The 20,906-nt window shown below is 42.7% G+C and overlaps 1 protein-coding gene across 3 annotated transcripts in view; it reads left to right on the top strand.

Moving 5' to 3' along the window:
* Positions 1-20,906, top strand: part of SHC3 (SHC adaptor protein 3) — a 176,927-nt gene that overhangs the window by 96,307 nt on the left and 59,714 nt on the right. For all 3 annotated transcript variants that reach the window (XM_056126739.1, XM_056126741.1, XM_056126740.1), the window contains 2 exons: positions 16,370-16,433; positions 19,249-19,368. In XM_056126739.1, the coding sequence (XP_055982714.1) occupies positions 16,370-16,433; positions 19,249-19,368 (184 nt within the window). The remainder of the gene's footprint in view (positions 1-16,369; positions 16,434-19,248; positions 19,369-20,906) is intronic.

Raw genomic sequence — 20,906 nt, 5'->3', positions numbered from 1 at the left:
GTCCCTCCTTATGTCCATGGAAGTGGGGGGTCAACTTCTCACACAGTGACTCCCAGTCTGATTTCTCTACAAGTTATTTGACATTTTCTGATGTTGTGCTCAAGCCCCCTCTTGGTCTTTCTCCTCCCCGAATTCAATCCTTGGGACTTGGCTTTACACTTCACTGGGAAACAGAAATGGGACAGTCATGATATGGAAGGAGACTCTCCCCACCAGAACTACCTGTAACCTTCAGAAAAGGAACCCACGCTAGTCTAAACAAGCAAGCACCTGAGAATGCATGCTACAGGGAGGGACTTGGTGTAGTGAGCCCCAAGACTCAACCAGTGTTTCTTTTCTTGCTTTGCAGGTACCTGTCTCCCAGAAGGGATGATTCACAGGACTGGCGAAGACTGCTCAGGACCAAACACCCCTACTGTCTCTGGGGCTCATTACACCCCGAATTCTTCACACTGCCTCTGGTGTGAAGTCCTTCTTTCCTTCATCTCACCAAGCATGTAACTCCTGTGGTTCCCACGGGGCCTGTCTTTAGCACTTTTGACCAACTGTCTTGTACCTCTTTCTTGAGAGTAAACATTCTTTTGAGAACGGGAACCTATGGTGTTTATGGAGTCTTTATTTCTGGGAGTTTGAACTGGGTTTTGGTGTTCTTAATGCTTGTATTCTAGATCTGCTTAGAGAGCCGTCTGCAGGGGCCTTGTTGAAGGGGAAAGTCAGAAGAAAAGATTAGGAGTAGAAGGTTTGAAGCCGTGTGAGGCAGGCCTGAGCTGAAGAGCAGCTTCCAGTCAGGGGTGTGCGTCTTTATTTAATTCAGTACTTACCCCTTCCACACAGAAAGTACCCCGTGGGCTGCAAGAGGTGCCCTGTGACCTCTGCAATACTGGTAGAGGGATGAGCTTTTTGATCCACAAGTTTTTCCTGTCCTATGTTCAACTGCTGAAGTAACATGTATCATCAAAAAGGAAATATTAATTTAAGTTTCAGTTCAACAATGACTGCCTTTGTCACTGATTTGGGAGTGCAACCAAAATGCGCACAGTTTCTCCTAACCTGTATGCTTTGCCTGTATGAGGGCCTGTGTGCAGATAGGTGTTACTGTACTGTATGTGAGTGCCTGTGTGCATGTGAGTATGTATGTGTGTCTGATTATGTAAGTGACTGGTCTCTGCTGTATGTGTTTCTATGTGTACATGAGTGTCTGTGCATGTATGTGAGTTTCTGTGCGCGTATGTGTGTGTGTATCTATGGGTGTATGTGAGTGTCTGTTTAAATGTGGTTTTTTTTTTTTTTGAGTTTTTGTGTTCAGATGTGAATGTCTGTGTGTTTATGTGGTTGTCTCGCATAGATGTTAGTGCTTATGCATGAATAAAAGTGTCTGAGTGTGGGTGTGAGTGTGTATTTGGAGGTGAGTGTGTGTGGGTGGATATGTGTGTGTGTCTATCTTTAGATGCGAATTCTGTGCGTGGATGGTAATTTCTGTTTTTTGATGTTAGTGTCGGTGTTTGGATGTGATTGTGCTTGGATATGAGTGTGTGCATTGGTGTGAATTTTTGTTCATGGTTGTGAGTGTTTGTATTTGGATGTGAGTGTCTGTGCTTGGCTGAGTCTTGTTTGGATGTGAGTGTGTGTGGCAGTGAGTGTGCATAGATGAGAGTGTCTGTGATTGTATGTTATTGTCTGTGTCCTAGTGTGTGTTTCTGTCTGGATGTGAGTATCTGCGTGTGGATGTGTGTTTCTGTGTTTGGATGTTAGTGTTTGTGTGTGGATTTGTGTATCTGTGTTTAGACATTAGTGTCTATTTTTGGCTGTTAGTGTCTGTGCATGGGTGTGAGTATATGTGCATGGTTTTGTCTGTGTTTGGTTATGAGTGTCTGTGCGGCTGTGTGTGTCTGTGCATGGATATGTTTGGGCGTGGATGGGAGTTTTATGTGAGTGTGAGTGTCTGCGTGTGGACGTGATTGCGTGTGAATGTGTGTCTGTGTGTGGGTGTTTCTGTGTGTGGATGTAAGTGTCTCTACCTGGATGTGAGTGTAAGTGTCTGTGCTTGGATATGTCTGTATTTGTATGTGAGTAGCTGTGTATGGATGCATGTTATGCATGGATGTGAGTGTCTGTGCATGGATGGGTGTTTGTGTATAGATGTGCATGTCTGTGTATTCTTTTGAATGTCTGTGTATTGTTGTGAATGTCTGTGTATGGTTGTTAGCATTTGTTTTTGGTTGTGAATTCCTCTCTGTTGATCTATGTGTCAGTGCAAGGAGGGACCCATTTGTATGGAGTGTACATAATCGCTTTCTAATAGCCTCAAAAACTATTTCTTGCATATAAGAATAAACAGTAAAATGTTAATAAAATCCTATTCTTGACATTTTTTGCTTACATGTGAACCAGTTCATTTTTCTGTAGTGTTTTTGTGAGTGTAGTTTTTTCTTGAACCTTATTTCTGTATCTGAGTCAGATTTTCATCAGTGTGAAATTGCATCATGCATGGAACTAGGATAGCTACTAGCTAGCTTCTTACAGTTTTCTCTGTGTCTCTGTGTCTCTTGGTCTCTGTCTGCATAGATTTATTTATATGCATATGCATTTAACTATGTCTGTACATATGCAATCAATATTAAATCAGTTCATAATCCTCCAATTAAGGATATTTTCATTTGTGTAAATGATGGGTATCGTGGTGTGGTGTGGCAGAATGATAATACAATAGTAGGGCATTTGCCTTGCATGCAGCTCACCTGGGTTCAACCTCCTGCACCACATATGATTCCCCAAGCCTCACCAGTCTGAGTGTAGAGCCAGAGCCCTGAGCACAGCTGGATGTGGCCCCAAACAGAAACAAACAAGCAAACAGCCAAACAGATTATTATAGTATCTTTGATTGGATAGTGAAGATCAGAACATTGGTAGCTTTTGTGTGACCTAATACCAGGCTCTATTCATGTTGACAGACTTTATGCCTTTCCAGATTGTCTTTATTTGTTTTTACGTATCAACCAAACCCTTCAGTGCTCAGGCACTACTCCTGCTCCTTTTTTGTTATGGGGTCAAAGTCAGCTATGCTCAGGGATCACTCCTGGTGATAGGGATCTAATCCATGGAGGGTCACTCTGAGCAGTGCTTGGGGACCACTCTGGTGTTGGAAGTTGAACAGGGATTCCTTTGATGCAAAAAAAATACTCCATCAGACTGACTGAGTCATCTCTGGTTTACACAGGTAATTCTTTAATCCTCATGCAGAGCCCATGAGATGGGTTTGATTGTTACACTCTCAGCTGACTACTTAGCCCTCTGGTGGGGGAAGAATTTACATCTGGGCCTAGAATACTGGTCCACTCTTTAGTCCCCACCCTATACATCCCTCTGGGCACAGGGAACCAGAAGGATCATTGGGAGCTAGCTATATCTACTTCTTGCAGGCCTGGTTGCAGTGGAATCCAGAAAGTCTGTGACTCTCATATCTTGAAGAAGAGCTTATGTTGGATAGTCAATGTGTGTTTTCAAGAGGTGCAACTTCTACGGGTTTATGCCAGGGAGAAACTTTATGCAAAACTTACTTAAGCAAGTGGGCTAGAGCGATAGCACAGCGGTAGAGCGTTTGCCTTGCACGCAGCCAACGTGGCCGACCCGAGTTCTATTCCTCCGCCCCTCTCGGAGAGCCCGGCAAGCTACCAAGAGTATCTCGCCCACACGGCAGAGCCTGGCAAGCCACCGTGATGTATTGGATATGCCAAACACAGTAACAACAAAATCTCCAATGGAGACGTTACTGGGCCCGCTCGAGCAAATCGATGAACAATGGGAGGGCCTTTGCCTTTGCCTTTGCCTACTTAAGCAAGCAAAGCTCCATACCACCTGCCTACCTTTACTCTTTCTCTACCTGGGCCCAGATTGCTGTGACCTGGGGGTCTGGCCAAATTGTAGACAGAGCAACACTTGATATCACATTCATTTTAATTTTATTTTCATAAAAGTCAGGACTGTTTGGATGGATGATTAAGAATATGTTCGTTTTAGACCTTAGGAGAGAAATATTGGCTCAGATGAGACCTTAATGATGGCATTTTCAAGACGTATCCAAACCTTCCAATCTTGACCTCCTGTAAAGTTTTCCATTAAATGTTCATCTTCCCAAATCTAGTCACTGCTACATCATATTGCTAGCTAATTAGGTCACAACACTCGGCCTAAATTTGTGAGTAAAACCTAAGGGCTTGTTTTTAACCTGAGCACACACAAATTACATCTAATATTGGAATGAGATTTGCAAAAGATCAGTTTTGTAGCACCCATAGTCATTCTTTGTGATATAACCTGAAATTTCCTGTCTCACTTCGGTGCCATGATTTGGATTTTCACTTTTTGTTGTGTTCTATGAGAAATGTAGATTTCGGTGATTTGGGTGGAAAGAGGCAGAATCTGTGAGGTGACGCCTTCCCACACCTCACCAGCCCAGCCTGTTATGGCGACCCTTTGTCCCTGGAAGAAAATGTAGTTCTTCGACATGGAATAAACAGGAAGTAGAAAACAGTCAGGAAAAGCAAAGTCCAGACACCTTCTCCTCCATCCTCCTTACAGGAAGGCAGTATTTCAGGCAGTTGGCAGCTAGGTTCTAGCTGATTCTCACTAACAGATCTCTGCTCATCCCACCCCCTACTCTGGTCTCTTTTCTGGGCCTCAAATACTGTTCTCCCCTTTACCCCCAACCCTGTAGATCCCTCAGGGCACAGGGAACCAGAAGGATCCTTTGGGGGACAACTGTGTCTACTTCATGCAGGGCTGAGAATGTAGCAAAGTTTGAGGATGTTGGAAAGATGAAGGCATGTCTTTACTTTCTCCTAAAGATAGCTTCTGTAATTGCAGACCAGTGTTTTCGAAGAACTTTAATCATCGTATCATTGTCACTGTCCTCCCGTTGTTCATCGATTTGCTCGAGTGGGCCCAGTAACGTCTCCATTGGAGACTTTGTTGTTACTGTGTTTGGTATATCAAATACATCACGGGTAGCTTGCCAGGCCCTGCCGTGAGGGCAAAATACTCTCAGTAGCTTGCCGGGCTCTCCGAGAGGGGCGGAGGAATCGAACTTGGGTTGGTCATGTTGGCTGCATGCAAGGCAAATGTCCTACCGCTGTGCTATCACTCCAGCCCTGAATCATCATATACCTAAAAAAAAAAAAAAAGATTGTTATATGTGTGCCAATGTACTAAAATATGGCAAAACTATCCCATGTGAAGTTCAGCAACTTTTTCTTTTGCTAGCATCTTGAAGGTGTCATAGATATTTCTCCTCTCTGGTTTTAGTTTTGTTCCTCGGTCTTTGTTCTAATATAACAATACATTATGCACTGTATGTAATTTTTATTTTTTTTTACTCTCTGATCACACTAACCCATTTTACCACTCCCACTGCCCATCTCTGGCAACCTCCAATCTGTTCTTATGATATCTGTTGGTCTTGGATTTTGGTGTTTTTCAGGGTTTTGTTGTTTGATTTCTAGATTCCTTTTATAAGAGCTTGATCATATGGATATTTGCCTTTCCTCTATGACTTATTTCATTTAAAATAATGTCTTTGAGGTTCATCAACATCTTAAATGTTGAATAAATTTCTTTCATTCTTATGCCTAAATAAAATTCCAGTATATATATATATATATATATATATATATATATATATATATATATGTAGCTCTATAACACTGTCCCGTTGTTCATCTATTTGCTCGAGCGGGTCTACTAACGTCTCCATTGTGAGACTTATTGTTACCGTTTTTGGCATATCAAATATATCACGGATAGCTTGCCAGAATTTGCGTGCGGGCAGGATACTCTCGGTAGCTTGCCAGGCTCTCCAAGAGGGGTGGAGGAATCGAACCCAGATCGGCAGCATGCAAGTAAATGCCCTACCTGCTGTGATATTGCTCTGGCCCGTGTATATACATACGTATATTATATATACATGTCCTTTATATATACATTCCTTAATAGACACTTGAGTTGCTTTGATATTTGGTTGTTGTAAGTAATGCATCTTTAAACATGGGGTGCACATATCCTTTTTTCGATTGTTTTGTTTTGGGGCCACACACAGTGATGCTCAGTGTTTACTCCTGTTTTTTCACTTAGAGATCACTCCTGCTGGTGTTTAAGGGACAATATGTGGTACAGAGGGCTGAACCTGAGTTGGCCACATGCAGGGCCATCTCTCTGGCTCAAGTACACATAGCTTTAAAATGTGTGTTTTTATTTTCTACAGGTAAAAAGGTGAAAGTGAAATTGCTGGTAGTTTTTTTTTATCTATTAAAAGAATTATTGAGAACTATGAGAGGTAAAGTAGTTCAACTTTTATTTTTTTGAGAAACCTTCATATGGTTTGTGTTTCCAGCACTGACAGCGCATGAGGGTTCTCTTTGTCCCACACCCTAGCTCATGCATGCGCTCTCTCATCTTTTTGAAGGCAGTCATTCCAACAGGTGTGGGGTGACATCTCATTGTGGATTTGATTTCCATTTACTTAATCATAAATCATGAAGAATATCTTTTCATCTTCCTGTTGGCCATTTGTATGTCTCTATGGAAAACTGTTCATATCATGTGTCCATTTTTAAAAATCTAATCACTTTGAGATAGTTACAAAGTTTTCATGTTTAAGTTTCAGTCATATAATGATTGAACGCCCATTCTTCCAACAATGTACATTTTCCACCACCAATGCCCCCAGTATCCCTTCTGCACCCTCCACCCCATCCCACTCCCTGTCTCTAAAGGTAAGGTAAAGGTAAAGGCCCTCCCGTTGATCGTCGATTTGCTCGAGCGGGCCCAGTAACGTCTCCATTGGAGACTTTGTTGTTACTGTGTCTGGCATATCGAATACTCTCGGTAGCTTGCCGGGCTCTCCGAGAGGGGCGGAGGAATCGAACTCGGGTCGGCCATGTTGGCCGCTTGCAAGGCGAACGCCCTACCCGCTGTGCTATCGCTCCAGCCTGTCTCTGTGGCAGACAATTTCCTTCTTACTCTCTCTCTACTTTTGGGCATTATCGTTTGCAATACAGATACTGAGAGACCATCATGTTTGGTACGATCCCTCCAACCATCATTGAGTTAGTGATCCCTTCTCTATCCCAGCTGCCTTCTCCTCCAGCTCATGAGGCAGGCTTCCAACCATGGAGCAATCTTCCTGTGCATGACTATTTTAATTGTTTTTTTTTTGTTTATTGTAATAGTCGTAATGGTTACTAATACATCTTGGACACTAATCACTTATTAGACATTTTCTCCCATTTTGTACGTGACTATCGATAGTACAGTGGGTAGGGCGTTCGCCTTACAAGCGGCCAACATGGCCGACCCGAGTTCGATTCCTCCGCCCCTCTCGGAGAGCCCAGCAAGCTACCGAGAGTATTCGATATGCCAGACACAGTAACAACAAAGTCTCCAATGGAGACGTTACTGGGCCCGCTCGAGCAAATCGACGATTAACGGGAGGGCCTTTACCTTTACCTTTTACCTTGTATGTGACATTTGAGATTTATCAGTAATTTCCTCTGTTGTACAGAAGTCTCTTAGGTTCACACTGTCCCACTTTTATTTTTTTTTTCTTTCACTGACCTATTGCTTTGACCCATGTCAAGGATTCTGTGGTCTATGTTTATTTCTAGGCACTTTTGCTTTAGGTTTTATAGTCAAGTTTTTAACCTATTTTGAGTCAACTTTTGTGTATGGTGTCAGTGTTCTAGTTTTATTCTTATATATGTGGGTGTCCGATTTTCCTAATTACTCTTATTGAAGAGATTTTCCTTTGTGCCTTTTGTGTTTTAGATGCTTTATCATATTAATTGATCTTATATACATGGTTTTATTTCTAGGCTCTCTGTTCTGTTCCATTGCTCTCTATGTCTATTTTTATGTCATCCTTCCAAGATGCAGGAATTACTTTGCTCCCCAAAAGATTCTTAATAGAAACATTTTAGAATTACTGTCCCATGTACAGTTATTCATGGTATGATTATATATTTTTTTAAAATTCCCTATAATTTGATGATAACCTGTTAAGCCTCCTGTTTCTTTTGTGGAAGTCAGTGGCCCCTGGAGGAAATGGAGGTGAAGCCTGGTAAAATGGTAAAATACAGTTTATTCATCTTGTGGGTTCTAAAGACAGGAGGTATGACTTGTGGGATCAGTAGTGAGAAGTGACGGTGAGGAGTGAAGGTAGGAGGCAGAAGACAGGAGCAAAGGAGTGAGTTTTAGGCTGCAGTATTTCTTGAGGTTTCTGTGTATATGGCAAGATGAGACTTGTAACAGGGCTCAGCTGTCACTGTCACTGCCACTGGCATCCTGTTGTTCATCAATTTACTCGAACAGGCACCAGTTACATCTCCATTCTTCCCAACCCTGAGATTTTAGCATCCTCTCCTTACTCATCTTTCCCAACGCTGCCGTATTGGAGGTTCTCTCAGGGTCAGGGGAATGAGACCTGTTATTGTTACTGTTTTTGGCATATCGGATACACCATGGATAGCTTGCCAGGCTCTGACTGTTAATTAATTCTTTATATATAACTTTAAGACTACAATTCAGTGAAAAATTTACCTAAAATCATTTGTGAATGATGTCAACAGATTTTCTGAATCTTGTCAAATCTGAGTGAACTTTGATCCACTTAACCCAGCACCAGGAACCCACTGCTCTCAAATAATACAAACTAAGGATACAATTCCCCAAAAGGCATGTCACTCAATCTTGACAGAGCCAGACAAAGATTTAAAAGTAAAGGCACTTGCCTTGGCAAGTGCTCAGCCCTGCTTTGAATCCCCAGTATCATCACATACAATCCCTCCCAACCAACACCAAGGATCACTTCTGAGCAGAGCCAAAATAGCCTATCAGCAACTCCTCGTGTGACCCGAAAAGATAGTTACTTGGACAAAATTCCTAGAACACCTTCTGGGCATGGCCATGGAGGACTGCACTGGTAGGCCAGAAGTGTGAGAGAAGAGGGTGAATGAAGGCAGAAAAAGGAAAAGGAGAGGAGAAAGAGAAAAAGCATCTCAACATTAGGCCTGCCATGAACTATAGCTAGGTAAGACAGTATTTATTACTTAGGGTATGGTGTAGGGGAGAGGGTCACACTTGACATGTTCAGGGACTATTGCTGGCTTGGTGCTAGAGATCAATCACAGGCCTCTTGGTCTAGCCCATTGAGCTATTGAGCTCTCACTGTCTCGTCACTCTCGCTTCTATTGAATCACTGAACAGGGCTCAGCTAGTTGGATTAATTCTAGGGGACTCTAACTATGAGGCTGGCTCTCAGTTCTGGAGCACCCATACCTGAGATGATTAATGTAATGCTAATCCTTAAGGAAATCTCAAAGGGCCCAGGTGAGATAGAAGAGATCTGGATCTTAATTAGTGCATTTCCGTGTTCAAAGCCCACAAATAGTAACATATTTACTCATAGATGAAACTGGTCTGGATTTTCCTTGAGAACCCTGTGGAATGCTGGGTTCTGACTCTGTAATGTCCTTCTTATTCTGGCTGTCTGTCTGCTGGTTTCCTGCCAGGAACTGGATGCCACCCTCACCACTGTGTCTTGGCTTTTAGGATGTAGATGATGGTCAGCTTCTACATGTCCCTGGAAAAGGGGCTATTGATCTAACACACCCCTTGATGAAGAAGTGAGACATCGATGGCTCACTGTCCACCTCCATTTCTCTGCCCCCAGCACCACTTGTTACAATTAGACAGGCTAGTGTGTTTTCCTCTCCAGATTGCTTTCTTCCCATCATTCCCTGAAGTCCAGGCCTGTCTTCCTGTGCAGTCTTTCAGTGTGTCTGTGTCTGCCATGGGGCTGCCAGATCTGTGTTCATTCCATCCTATTTCTACCACATTAGTTCTAAAGTCCATCCTCAGAGCTTCTCTCTTGTCCAAGAGCTTCTCCCTTCTGACTAGCAATTCCTTTCCCCACTACTCTCTGCATGTTTGTCCCGGCTACCATTTCCCACCCACCTGCACAGACTCCCTCATTTGTCCTCCATTCATTCAGGTCCCAGGTTTATTTTGTGATTTCCGGTGAGATTTGACTCCCTCACCTCAGATTTCAGCATGTCTACACAAAGGTTTTCTTGGCCAATCTGATGCTGCCTTCTTCTTTCTTTCTTTCTTTCTTTCTTTCTTTCTTTCTTTCTTTCTTTCTTTCTTCTTCTTCTTCTTCTTCTTTTTCTTCTTCTTCTTCTTCTTCTTCTTCTTCTTCTTCTTCTTCTTCTTCTTCTTCTTCTTTCCTCCTCCTCCTCTTCCTCCTCCTCCTCCTCTTCTTCTTCTTCTTCTTCTTCTTCTTCTTCTTCTTCTTCTTCTTCTTCTTCTTCTTCTTCTTCTTCTTCTTCTTCTTCTTCTTCTCCTTCTCCTCCTTCTCCTTCTCCTTCTCCTTCTCCTTCTCCTTCTCCTTCTCGCCTCCTCCTCCTCCTCCTCCTCCTCCTCCTCCTCCTCCTCCTCCTCCTCCTCCTCCTCCTCCTCCTCCTCCTCCTCCTTCTATGCCCAGCGATACTCAGGGGTTACTCCTGGCTCTGCCCTCAGGAATTACTCCTAGTGGTGATTCGGGGGACTATATGGGAATCAAACCCAGGTCAGCCGCATGCAAGGCAAATGCTCTACCCACTCCAGCCCCAGGTGCTTTCTTCTTATTTCTCAGAAACAAGGGAGTGCACCCTTGAAATGAATAGCAAACAGCATGCATTGTCTATGATCTTCTCTGGACAATCCCAGGACTATTGGTTTCCTTGAAATTCTGAGGTTCTTGAAAACAGTCTTCCTGTGGCAGAGTTGTGTGGTTGGTATTGATGTGACATGAGATGGATCAAAGATAGCACATGGTTGGGGGGGGGACATTCCTGTGGGCCATGGTTTTCTATCTTGGGAGAATCAAAGGAGGAATGTTTTGGTGGGGACAATCAGACTTGGTTTGCAAACACCAAGTCTGAGAGGACTTTAAAACAATGACATGGAATATCAATTGTGTGTGACAATTGACTCAGATGCTGGTTCTCTGGGGAGATGACGAAGCTTGAGATCAAGACACATTTGGAGCAAAACAAGATGGGATGTCTTAGGATAGGGTGGTTGTAGATAAAATGGGAATCTGGCTCTCTCTAGCTGAGACCAAGGGGAGCAAAACCCCAGCAATCCTGAGGGAAGTGGAATGCAGGACCATCCAGGCATGATTGGGTAAGACAAGGGAAAGTGAGGGTCAATTTTGTTGCTATTTTCCAGGTTTCACAGTGAAGGTGTAACAGGAAGAGATTGGGAATTATGGAGATAATTTCTTGGAGGAAATCCTATGTCATATTACTTTTCAATATGACAAGGTCCTGCAGCTCCCTCTTTCCTCAGCCAGATGTGTGGCTTGGAGGAATAATGCAGATTTTGGCAAGTGTCTCTAATGTCTGGGGGCCCCATGAACCTATGGACTCCATTAGTGACACCTGAAGTAGGCATGGATGAATTTGGGGGAGAATTTTCCTCCTATTGATGCCTGTAAAAGCGTTAGGGGTAGGCGGGACAGCAATGAACCTGCCCCAGAGGGTCTTCTGCCAAAAATTAGGGCTATTGCCATCACAGGAGACAGGAGTTACTCTGAGTCTGGATGCCAGGAGAGGGAAGATGGAGAATGAGACTGTCCACTTCATGGCTCCGGCATCCAGACATTCCTGAGGGTTGGAGCTTCTGAAGAAGCAAGGAGAGGGGGGAGGAGTTGACTGTGATCATGGAATTTTGGTATGAGACAAAGTTAAACTTTATTATATATACATAAAACCAAGAATCTTGGATTAGTTCTTAGTGCTAATTGTATTTCTTTTCCTGTAAACTTTTAGACAATGTATTTTGCCTATTTTTCTTTCCTTTTCTTTATGGTTTTCTCATTGACTCAAATTAAACTATAGTCTCTAATTTTTTTTGGCGGGGAGGGAGGTTTCGGTCCATATTCAGTTATGTTCAGGGCCTACTCCTGTCTCTTTGCTCAGGAATCACTCCTGGTGGTGCTCAAGAGATCATATGTGGTGCTGGGGATTGAACTAAGTCGGTCACATGCAAGACATGCGCTGTACTATCCCTCTGGCTTTCTGATTATGTTTTTATTAAATCAGTCTTCTACTAAAAAATAATTTTTTAAAAACTTTCTCAGTGGTTGAACAATGTGATTCAATGGTCGATGACATGGCTTTCATGTATCAGAGACTGAGTTTGCTCCCTAGCATTAAAAAACTTCCTAGTTTTCTTCTAATATTTTATGTCTTAATTTCCAGACAAATTAAATTCTTGCTCCACCTAGGATTTAATTCCTAAAGAATTTGAGATAAGGACCCAACTTAATTTTCCTTGGCCTGCTGTCCCAGGACTCAAATGCCACTCTAAGTAAGTCTCCTAAAGATGTGGTCTTCTCATTGGAGGGGCAGAACATCTTTTCTTCTCTGTCCTAGTTTCTCAGCTGGGACCTACAAATTAGACTGATGAAAGACTACAAGAGAAAAAAAGGTGATTGATTAAAACGATAAGTAACTAAAAAATGTGGTCATAATTTGCTGATACATACTATGCAAACACAAAACCAAACAGTCTGTAGAGAAATGCATGATTCAGGGTAAAGACTTTGAATTTCTAGGGTCTGCAAACAGTGGGATGGAAACTATGGGAGAGGACTAATAGTAGATATGCTGGCAAGGTCTGTTATGTAGATTCTTCTGCTGTCCTTCTGGTTTAGGAAGGTTTGAGAGTTGTCTCCAGTGACCAACTTCTGTCTACCCTGCTAGAGGAGCAAGTGGGAGCATCTTTACACATCCATATCCTGATTTTAGGTAAATATGGGAAGGGCTTTGCTAGCATCTGGTCTTTCCCAATCGCCTTCAACTCAAAACAATCTTCATGCCAAATGGTGACTTTGTGTGTGTGATATGTGCTATCCCCCATCACTTACTAAATCACTCCTCATTTCTTCCTTTCATATATGCCTCTTGGAGAGCCTGGCAAGCTACTGAGAGTATCCTGCCTGCACAGCAGAGCCTGGCAAGCTGACCGTGGCATATTCGATATGCCTAAAACAGTAATAATAATGGGTCTCATTCCCCTGACCCTGAAAGAGCCTCCAATACGTTGGGAAAGACGAGTAAAGAGAGACTGATAAAATCTCAGGGCTGGGATAAATGGAGAAGTTACTGGTGCCTGCTGGAGTAAATCAATGAACAACAGGATGACAGTGATACACTAATACAAGCTTCCTACTAGAATATAACTCTTCAGGGCAGAAGCCACCCGAAATGTCCTATTTAAAAATATTTAATATCTTTTTTTTTGCTCGAGTGCCTGCGCGTGTGTTTGATGAGATGGTTCAGGCTGTGATGAAATAAATAACGGGGAGAAAGCTGGTTATTTATGATTTAGATGGATCCAGTCCAGCAAAGTCCTATATCCCAGTAACACTGTGGGTTACTGTAATGATGGGAACTTTAGACTGTGCACAGGACGATGGTGAAATCACAAGAAAGTGAGGGTTAATAGTATTTGGGCCTGACTCAGGATGTGCCAAATGCCCCATTTCCATATCAGCTGAGCTCTGAGGTCAGAGGTTGGCTTACTGAAAAGGGGCTATACCAAACAGAAGGTTGAGAAGCAATCTCTATTATTAAAAACAGGGCAAAATTGCTACCTGAGACTGAACCTGGGATTAAGTAGAATTAAACAAAGCTAAATAACTATTGCAAAATGAACAAACTGAAAGAGCAGCATTTACCCAAATGCACTGTGCTTAACAAGGCAGGAGGAACAATGAGCAGGGCTGCAACTAAATTTAGACATTGCAGTTAAATTTACTCATCAAAATATTGTAGATATTCATAGTCACATCACTTCTATTTTGTCTATTTCTAGAAATAGATGCCATCAGCCTGTCTGAAATAAGGATTCACATGCACACATGTTATTGTATGAGAATTAGAAATAAATTTATGTTGGCAATAAAGGGAGAGCATTTTTTCTGAGCAGCAGCTTGATTTGGAGATATCTTTGGAGATTCTTGAGATTCTAAAAATATCCCGTATAATTCTCTTGAGTATATGAGCTCTGAGAAATTTCTGGAATTTCTGACACTTGCAAGTTTAAAGGATCAAAGATTTAGTCTCTGAATATGCCCCAGATGCTGCTGCCTCTCTATGGGAGGATTTGTTTGATAGTGTGTTTATGGGTTGAGTGGTTTCTCCACAAACCCATTCTGAAGAGTCACTTCTCTCCACCTATCTCCCCCAGACGTAGTACCAAAGGAGCAAGTCTGCTGCCAAAGCTTCCTGGCCTGACTAGATTAGATGTTGAATGGCGTCTCACTTATATAACAAGTGAGATTTTGACAGTTACCCTTTTGGACACTGTCATCCATGACTGATTTTTCCATCTGTTATCTTCCATGTCTGCAGATGGAAAAAGAAATCTCATCCTTATTAGGGATATTTAAGGAATGACTTACAGGATGCCTCCTACCATCTAATGTCTTTGTAGCCCGCTGAGACCCTTAGGGATTGAGAAGCTTTGCTCAGCTAAATATATCACTTAATACAGCAAGCACAGGGCAGAGATGCAGTGGACTTTCTTTTTTAAAATTAAACGGATAAAATATAGATTTTTATATACAAAACTTGACCTTCAATAAATTCTGCTTTTAGAAAGAATTTTGGACGCATTTAGACATTTGGATGTTCTTTTAGAAAGTATTTTGATAGAACCACAGTTATAATATTATTATAAAATAAATGACTAAGCATAAACATAAAAAAACATTTATTTCTTTTAAATAATTTTTTTCTGAGTCACGATGATTCAGTCTCCGGTATTCACAGCATCTGAACTTTTAGATCCAATTTCTTTTCCCACTCCCTGTGATAAATTGAATGGCAATGTAAAGCTTATCTTCATAGTCTTTTACTTAATTTGACAAGGACATATTTCACTTAGAAGCACTGTATTGTGACAGTAATTATTTTTCATCTGGCTGATAGAAAATAATTTCAAAGAACACTTGCAGAACAAAGCTGAGGACTTATTCTCTCTCTCTCTCTCTCTCTCTCTCTCTCTCTCTCTCTCTCTCTCTCTTTTAAATCATTCAGCAAATCTTCAAATCCCTGTTTATTTCCCCCGGTATTCTGTTACCTGTATGGGCGTTGATTGAATTTATCAAAACTCCTCAGGGCTCTTTTTTGGGCATCTTTCTTACCAAGACATCAAATTAAGCTAGTTTGTTTTCAAGTAACCACCTCCCCCACCCCCCCATCCAGTCACATCTTGCCTGAGGCTAGCCTCCAGCATCTGGCTGGAGAGTCTCCATCTCCTCCTGTTCCCCATCTCCCTCCCTGCTGTGATCTGTCTCTTGCTGTCTTGGATTGTACTCTCTGCAGCTGGTGCTGTTTTCAACCCCTTCTATCAGCGTGCCCCAGGTCACTTTTTCAGGACAGTACCTGGCACAGGGTAAAGTGCTCTGTGGATCGGATTGACTGACATAGATCTCTTTCTGGGCATTTTACGTACCACTGAGGTTACTTCCCTTCTCCCAAACCTCTTGATCTATTATATTTCCTAACTGGAGAAATCGGGATAAAATTCATAGAGTCATGGAACCAAAGAGATAGTACAAGGGTTTAGGCACTGCCTATGCCACCCTTCCCCCTCCTCAAAAGCACCACCAGGAATGATCTTGAACCAGGAGTAAGCCCAGACAACAACTTGATGTGGCCCCAAAATAAACGAATGTTTTTCAGAGGATCAGCTCATTTAAAATTACATTCTAACTCATTTCTGGTATGTCTTGATCAATACTGTGCTTGATTAGGGCCTGGAAAGACAGTACAGCAGTAAGGTTTTTACCTTACATGTGACCGACACTGATTTGATTCTCAGCATCCCATATGGTCCTCTGAGCATCACCAGGAGTGATTCCTGAGTGCAGAGCCACGAATAACCCCTGAACATCATCAGGTGGGGCCCCAAAACTGCAAACAGAAATACTATGCTTGATGACTTTGTATGTCATGTCACAGTCATAGCCAGGAAGAATATATTTCAGGTTAATAATTTTTTAAAAAAATAAAATCTTACCCAAAATAAAAAATAATTGTGTCATCAATATATATCACATCATTAGGCTTCACTAGGATGTGCCAATCAGAGTTGTGGTTTGCTTGACTCTGTTGTGGAGAAGATGCTGGTGGGCACCTGACCATGAGACCCACTTACAATGCTGAGACTTGGGCCATTATTTTCGCAGGACACAAGCATGTCAGCAGGTAATGTCCCGGAGTTGACGTTTAATAAACTGGCTCTCTTTTCCTGTCCTTTTAAGGGAAGCCATCAGTCGCATTTGTGAAGCTGTTCCTGGTACCAAGGGAGCCTTCAAGAAGAGAAAGGTACTGCCATGGTCTCTTTGTATCTACCTATATCTTCTCTGTTTTCTTTCTCTTCAGTCTCCATACAGTATCCTTAATCACACAAGTCCCTTCAATTTCTTTTTTCTGTAGCCTGGGTTTTGCTCTTTCCACAAATACAAAGAGCTCAGATACTCTGGTCTGCCATGTGTTGAAAGCCTCTGAACTCCCACTGCCATCAAGACTCAATACTTCAGGAATGCACCAAAAGCCTAGAGATGTAAAGATGATGGGGGTCATGTGCACGTATACCAGAACCAGGACTCCTTCTAAGTCCTTAGATGCTTTTATTCACTTCACAGAACAACTCTGTCATACATGCCCAGTGGTATGCTGCTAAATGCCTCACAACTAACTTTCTGGTTGAGCACAAGGGAGTGAGCAGCCCTAGATCTGTAAGCCAATTCCCATGGTGTAAATCCTTCCACCACAGCCTATTTCAAGCTCTAATGAGAATTTCTTGAACACTGAGTTGGGAACAGCTGTGCAGTATCACATCATGGTATCAGCTGAGTTTTGTCACACAGTCCCAAGGAACATGGATAACCTGTTATATGAATGATAGTCAGTGCAGCCAATATGAAGTGACAAGCTTTGACTTAGTGTTTGTTTTTAAATGCCTCTCATTGCAAGTTTTTATAAATGTATTTTTAAAGGCTGCTGATTTTCGGGGCAGCAAACAAAATTCCTAGAAATATAATACGATCTCATTAATGGGTATATCAGCTCTATAATCCCACTGATGCTCCCATTTTTACAGAGGGTAATTTTGGGGGCCTGTGATGAGGCTGCAGTAGGTAGGTGGTAGAATTTAAGCCTAGACCTTTTGGTTTCAGTGCTACCCACTCACTCCCCTTATGTGGATTTTACACCTTGGCAGAAGTTGAGCCACATGGAAAAAGAAAAGATTTGATTAACAGGAAGCATAAGAAACTGTTCAGATAAGGGTCTCATGATTATGTAATGCAAGACCCACAATACAACTTTTTGTTGCTTAGACTGAATTTTGGGGCAGTGTCCCCTTGAGAGTCTCCAAATATGAGGCTAGGATTTGGGGTCATTTTTCTACCCAAACTTGGGGATATTCAGAATCCCACAGAGCAATCTAGCTTTAGTCAGAGAACTCTCCATGAAGTCCATAAATCACAGTCAAGCTCAAGTGGGCCCAGTAACGTCTCCATCATGAGACTTGTTGTTACTGTGCTTGGCACATCAAATACGTCACGGGTAGCTTGCCAGGTTCTGCCATGCGGGCGAGATACTCTTGGCAGCTTGCCGGGCTCTCCGAGAGGGGCAGAGCAATTGAACCCGGGTCGGCCATGTTGGCTGCTTGTAAGGCAAATGCCCTACTGCTGTGCTATCGCTTCAGCCCAAGTTCATAAATACTGACCTGCATTTGGGGCGGCCCACATGGGACTTGGGGACCAAACAGTTATTCCAGGATTACTGAATACAGGAGCTAGGGGGTATCTAGGAGAAGATAAGGGGAGCCTCCTTTGACAGAGCAGAGGACCCTAGCCGCCAGCTTGTCCTGGGGTTCCTCACAGTTTTATTTGATGAAGAAGGTGGAAACAATGTGAATTTCTGACCCCACCACAACTATACTTTATCAGGATCTCCAGGATGAGACCTAGGCACCTCTATCTTAAATTTTTTTGTGAGGGGGGGACACACCAGGCTGTGCTTAGAGCTTACTCCTGGTTCTGCACTCAGGGATCACTTCTGATGGGCTCTATGGAGTACCAGAGATCAAACCTGGGTCAGCCACTTGCAAGGTAAGCACCTTACCCGCTCTGCTGTTTCTCTGGCCTGGAATCTCTATTTTTTTTATGTAGCTCTGGCATCAGTTAAAAAATAATATATGTATACCTGGTTAATAAGGGATGTTAAATATCAAAACAAGGCATGGCTTAACTGGAAAATAATGGGGGTGATTAGCAATTGACAGGTGTTAACAGGACCCAGGAAGGTGAGGGGTCTGTCAAACATATCCATATATCCACCTGTACCAAGGACATTTACAATGGGCTGATGAATGTACCAGTTTGAATTCAACCATATTGTTCTACCTTGTACTGAGTCTCATCAGACACTCATCAGACCATCTGTGTGAGCCCCAAATCATTTGTAGCCCATTGGGTCATCAATGAGCATTCTTGCAACTCCAGGTGCTACTTATTAGCACTGTGACCGGGCCCCTTTACTCAGGGATGAGTGGTTGATTCTTGGAGGATGAAATCCACCTCTGAGTATGCAAAAGTTTGAGTAGATCCTGGGTTATGTCATTTTCTTTTGTTTGTTTTGGGGCCATACCCAACAGTGCTCAGGGGTCACTCCTGGCTCTGCACTTAGGAATCACTCCTGGCAATGCTCAAGGGACAGTATGGGATGCTGGGTGATTGAACCCAGGTTGGCTGCATGCAAGGAAAGTGCCCTACCCACTTGTACTATCACTCCGGCCCCATTTCCCCTAAGTTTATGTGTGACCACATCAGCTGAACATACAGGAAGTTGCTTGGAGTATTGCTACCCCTGACTTTTCTGCAAGGATTCCCAACTCAGAGAATAAACGTCAAAAGTTTTACAATTTGCATATTGAACATGTAGAATTGCCTTAACATAACTAACAAGGTTGAATTAGTAAAGTGCAAAGGTGTCTCTGGCCATACTACCTTGAATGCATCCTATCTTATCTGAATCAGTGAAGGTCTGGGAGAGAAGAATGGCCTAGAAACAGACCCTGAAGATGTGGCTCTCCATGAGCCAAATACTAAAGTGACACTGTTTGACTTCACAGCCTCCCAGCAAAATGCTGTCCAGCATCTTGGGCAAGAGCAACCTCCAGTTTGCAGGCATGAGCATCTCCCTGACCATATCCACCGCCAGCCTGAATCTGCGCACACCCGACTCCAAACAGGTCTGTAGTGCCCAGACCCCTGGGTTATAACCCTCACTATGGGGAGTTGCCAGAACTCTATTTAAGCTGAACCCTGTCTCTGCTGAACACTTGGTGTAAAACCTTCATCAAGTTTTGCATCCTTGGGCGATGTCCAAGGATCACCGAAAGAATAATAGATGGAGTTAGTTTTCTTATAATATTGTTAATTATGATATATAAACATAAACCAGACATATGTAAGACTACATAAAATACAATTATGTATAATACTGCTACAATTATGTATAATACTGCTTAACTTGCTTTTTAGAGCATGAAGTCATTGGTTTATTTATAGGCATAAAAGTAGGCTTAAGTGCAAGCAAAGTCTCTTCATGTCTCTGTCCCAGTTTGTTTTCTCTGATACTTTGTTTCTTTGGCTGTTACAGCTTATATTTTATAATCTTTGAAATGTGTGGTCTCTTGTGGTTGATTGACAATAGTTTTTCTTAGTAATGGTGTGTTATGTTGGAGTGTCTTAGTGTTATAGTGGCATGGGGTTAATACTGTGTGTGTGCATGTGCACGTGCATACATGCGTGCATGTGTGTGTGTGTCTATGTGTCTGTGTGTGTTTCTGTGTGTGTGTGTGTACACACGTGAGTGATACCAGGGGAAGGATTTTCTTGCTATGGGGTATGATGCATGTTGAAGCTCTGTTAGGCTGATAAGTTTCTCTGCTTTATCTTTGATTTCTTTGATGGTTAGTTCCTTCAATGACAAAGATAAGTTTCTGAGAATCTGAGGGTCTGAGTAGCTGTCCTGGGTACCCACAGGGTGATTCTGAAAGGCAAAGAAGGAAAATGCTTCTGACTTTCAAGAAAGGCTCAATTTTGGGCCCCAGGGCCAGTGCTGTGAGCTGGAAGTCAGACACATTTTATAGACAAACTGGTACAGAGACCTGTAAGTGACACATGTCCTGACTCCCACAGCTGTCACCGCATGAATATTTATATTAGTTGATTTCCAAATTCCCCAGCAAGCAGGCAGCACTCCAGCTTCAGCTATTTCTCCACCCACACCCTGAAATGTTGAAATAAAGTCTAGATTCAGAGATGACATGGAGGGCCATGCTGGGCACCATGAAGGCTGTGATTTGACAGAACATCATTACACACTCCTTTCCTTTCTCTTGGCCAACCTACGGTCCATCTCCGGTCTTTTCATGCTGACCTGACTAATGGGTTCTTACCCATCAACTCCATTTCTTTCCTCCCAGCCTGTGCTCCTTTTGTTTCTAGGAATCCTTAAATCATGGCCCCCAATTCAGTGTTGCTTTATCACCTAGTTGCTGTTTTACTTTATTCCTCACCTTAAAACCCACAAAGCAACTCTCAGCAGAGCAGTAAAGAAGGTCCTTGGGTGGGGTGGGTGCACCTTCTTCTCATCACCCAGCATTTTGGTCTAGGTGGATGGAGAGGATGCTGGGTTTAGGAATATGGGGGTTGTCCAGTTGAGAAAGACTTGGAGGGAGGCTCTGTAGGGGTAACAGTAAAACAGAAAGCAGCTTGGATGAAC

Source organism: Sorex fumeus, unplaced genomic scaffold (genome assembly GCF_029834395.1).
Source record: "Sorex fumeus unplaced genomic scaffold, SorFum_2.1 ptg000063l, whole genome shotgun sequence".
NCBI lineage: Eukaryota > Metazoa > Chordata > Mammalia > Eulipotyphla > Soricidae > Sorex > Sorex fumeus.
Note: the sequence above shows the minus strand (reverse complement) of the source record. Positions and strands in the feature narration are given on the sequence as shown.